At 47.2% G+C, this 3,277-nt stretch overlaps 1 protein-coding gene across 3 annotated transcripts in view; it reads left to right on the top strand.

The window, feature by feature from the left end:
* Positions 1-203: 203 nt before the first annotated feature.
* CUNH5orf49 (chromosome unknown C5orf49 homolog) overlaps positions 204-3,277 on the top strand; it is a 9,494-nt gene continuing 6,420 nt past the window's right edge. For 2 of the 3 annotated variants that reach the window (XR_003570657.1, XM_027878947.1), the window contains exon 1: positions 204-405. Coding sequence is in view for 2 of the 3 variants with exons in the window: in XM_027878947.1 (XP_027734748.1) it covers positions 229-405 (177 nt within the window). In the remaining variant the exon portion in view is untranslated. The remainder of the gene's footprint in view (positions 406-3,277) is intronic. The other variant, XM_027878946.1, reaches the window with a different exon arrangement.

Here is a 3,277-nt window from a genome sequence, read left to right as displayed (position 1 = left end):
CGGGTGATGCTGGAGCCGCTGCTCAAAACCGGGCCCAAAACCCACGCCCGAGTGTCCGGGAATCCACGTTTCAGCCTTAACACCGCTCTTCGGAACGCCCAGAGTCCCCGCGCCCCGGAGCCCAGCTGCGACCGGGGCCCTGTTGCTGCCAGGCTACCCAGGCTGCGGGCCGGGCCCGGGCGCGCTGCCCCGCGGAGCGTTGCCGGGTGACGGCGGCCGCTCCGCAGCATGGCCGGCCCCGGCCCGTGGCCGCCGGGCTCGGGAGGGTCGCGGTGGGCAGAGGAGGCTCTGGGTATCGCGGCGGCAAGGAGGCGGCCTGCCCTCGCTGCCTTCTCCGCCTTCAGCTTCATCCCGCCCAGACGGGAAGGGCCCCCGGAGCTCAGCTATTTCAACCGGGCGCCCAAGGTGAGGGGGGGAACGGAGGGGGGCGGGCCAGCCGGGGAGTCTCCCAGGGCCGGAGGGACAAGGCTTCCCCGTGGATCTCTGCGCAGTATAGAGACGTTATTCTCGGCCGCTCTGCAAAGGCCCGGCTCTCATCATGAGGGACCTGGTGAGGCAGGTGCCTAAAATCATCATAGAATCACAGAATAGTTTGGGTTGGAAGGGACTTTAAAGATCATCTAGTTCCAACTCCCTTGCCGTGGGCAGAGACTGGACCAGGTTGCTCAGAGTTCCTTGGCCTTGAACGTTTCCAGTGATGGGGATCCACCACTTCTCTGCACCACCCATGCCAGTGCTTCACCGCCCTCACAGTGAAAAATCCTAATATATGTTATAGAAATGCTGCACATTAGTCTTGAGCTAGCCTAGTGCCAAAATAGCAGGTTTCACCTTCAGAGGCGTTTGCGAAATGTGTTTGCTGCTTGTGGATGGCCAAGCAGGTCTTTCAGTGGTCAGTGAGACAAGGCAGAGACATGGTTCGTCAAGGATTGAGGACTGACAGGTCACATGGTATCAATGAAACCTGAGGCATCTTGAGGGGGAACAATAAGAAAGGCATCATCTGTTGCTGGGGTTGGATTGCAGCACCTGTGGTTTTTCTGGTAACACACACTCTTGGGGACTCTAACAAGAAACTTCTCCACTTCCAGTTGAGGCAAAAGGTTTTCAATATGCATTGCACAATTTTTCCATATGCTCAGCTTTAATAATGAAAATCAATAGAGCTACTCAAAACAATGTCATTATATGCCTGGATAACCAAGTGCTTCTGGTGTTACACTGACGCTTAACATGTACAAGGCAAGGAAGCTCACTCTTTAGTCTCTGCTGCTTTATATCACCCTTATTCCTCATTCTCTCTGTCCTCATGTTTAATATCAGAAATGAAAAAAATCTTACACCTTCAGCCTCAGCTAAGCTATACTTCCTGGGTGGCAAACTCTCTGAAGTGTCATATGAGACATTGAATTTAACACCTTTTTCCTCAAAAAAAAATTACCCTTAAAAAGTTCTGAAATGTCTATTATATCAACATAATATAGCAATATTATGGCAATGTGTAATTATTTATAACAATAAATACCCCCCATATATTTATCCCAGTCCAGCCCAAGTGACAGGTTGCTCAATGTGCCAATCACTGGGCAGCGCTGACTGGTGATTTGTGAGTTTGCAACTTGTGTGTCCCTGGGACGTGGACAGAATGCAGACCGAAGCTGGGCATTAAAGGAATTAGGACAAGAGGGCACGATCTTAAGCTTTGCCAGGGGAAGTTTAGGCTGGATATTAGGAAGAAATTTTTTACAGAGAGAGTAATCAGACATTGGAATGAGCTGCCCGTGGAGGAGGGGTGGATTAACCGTCCCTGGAGGTTTTTAAGATGAGAATGGATGTGGCACTGAGTGCCACAATCTAGTAACCATGGTGGTGCTGGATCAAAGGTTGGACTTGATGATCTCAGAGGTCTTTTCCAGCCCAGTTGATTCTGTGATTCTATTCTATTCTTAAGACTAACAGCAAATTTCCTGCATTGAGCGGGTGGCGCTGCTAAGAGACAATTAGATTTGTAATGTCAGACTCTTTCGTGCTGATTCCAGCATCACCTTGGGAAGGTGCTGTGAGCCAAAGATGAGCAAGCACAGTTGGTGCCATTCTTAACAAAATGTGATAGGGAGAACACAAGAGTAAGGCTAGGGCAGGTCAAAGGTGCACTTGGGGCTGATGGAGCTCACAGTCTACTCAGTCTGCACAGAATTAGCAACCATATAGTAGAGCTTTTGCTTACAGTATAGTCTGCTTTCACACTCACGATGATTTGATTTGTGCAAAATGCTGCTCCAGTGGCATGGAAACCAAACAGGATAACAGCTGTTTAATAGGTTTCTTCACAGCTCAGGCCTCAGCCACATGGAAAGAAGCAGATTCAACCCATTCTTCTGCACAATTAAGGAATTATATAATTTTATTTTTTTTATTTATACAGCAAAAAAAATTTCCTTTTTTCAGTTTAAATACCTAAACCCAACTGTGTATCAGAGAATGAAGCAGAGAGAAATAGGAAGATGTGCTCATCATGTGACCAGAAGCCAGAAATTCCTGCCATTTAATCCCTAGTCTGACAGTTGCTCCCTCCATTGCTTTACATTTTACTGTAGCCAGTTTGCCTGATATTTCCCCATCTGAGCTGTGGAGAAAGCTATTACTTATTTTATCTATGTCTGGAATATTACTGAATGCTTGCAAAGCACTTACCTTCAGTAGCAGTACACAGAGGATGCCCACACTGAGCACATATTTATCGTCTGCTCTGCATGACTCACTTGCTCAGAAGGGTTTAAGAAACAGCTCAATACCACCACCACCACCCAGGCCAACTAAGATATCATTTAACAACAAAGAGAAATAGCAGCAGGAAGTTATCAGTGTATTGAGAACAGAACTGTTGCCTCTATACATCTGGCAGAAAATCTTAAACAGATCATCTGGGAGAGAGCTAGTTTTTGACATAACAGGCTGGCTGCCTATCTGTGAGTTCTGGAAAGAAAGAAACTGCTCTGGCGCAAGTAACAAATAACAGACAAATAATCCTATGTGAATAAAATCAAAGAGCAAGTAACACTCCTGGTGGTGGGCGCAAATTAGACGCCAACTGAAATTCTGAATGAAACGTGGGGAATAAAGGAGAAGTAAGGAAACAAGAAATAGTAATAATCATGAAGGTGACACATCAGGTGCAGGATGCTCTTGAGCATCACTGAAAAGCTCTGAGGCTCGATGGTTTCTGGGAAATTAAGGGATAGGTAGGTTAAATACCAAACAATCCCTCTTCTTGGCA

Source organism: Empidonax traillii, unplaced genomic scaffold (assembly GCF_003031625.1).
Source record: "Empidonax traillii isolate 1590-97213 ecotype Southwest subspecies unplaced genomic scaffold, ASM303162v1 scaffold48:size2401408, whole genome shotgun sequence".
NCBI classification, from domain to species: domain Eukaryota; kingdom Metazoa; phylum Chordata; class Aves; order Passeriformes; family Tyrannidae; genus Empidonax; species Empidonax traillii.
This window is presented reverse-complemented; position numbering and strand designations above follow the sequence as displayed.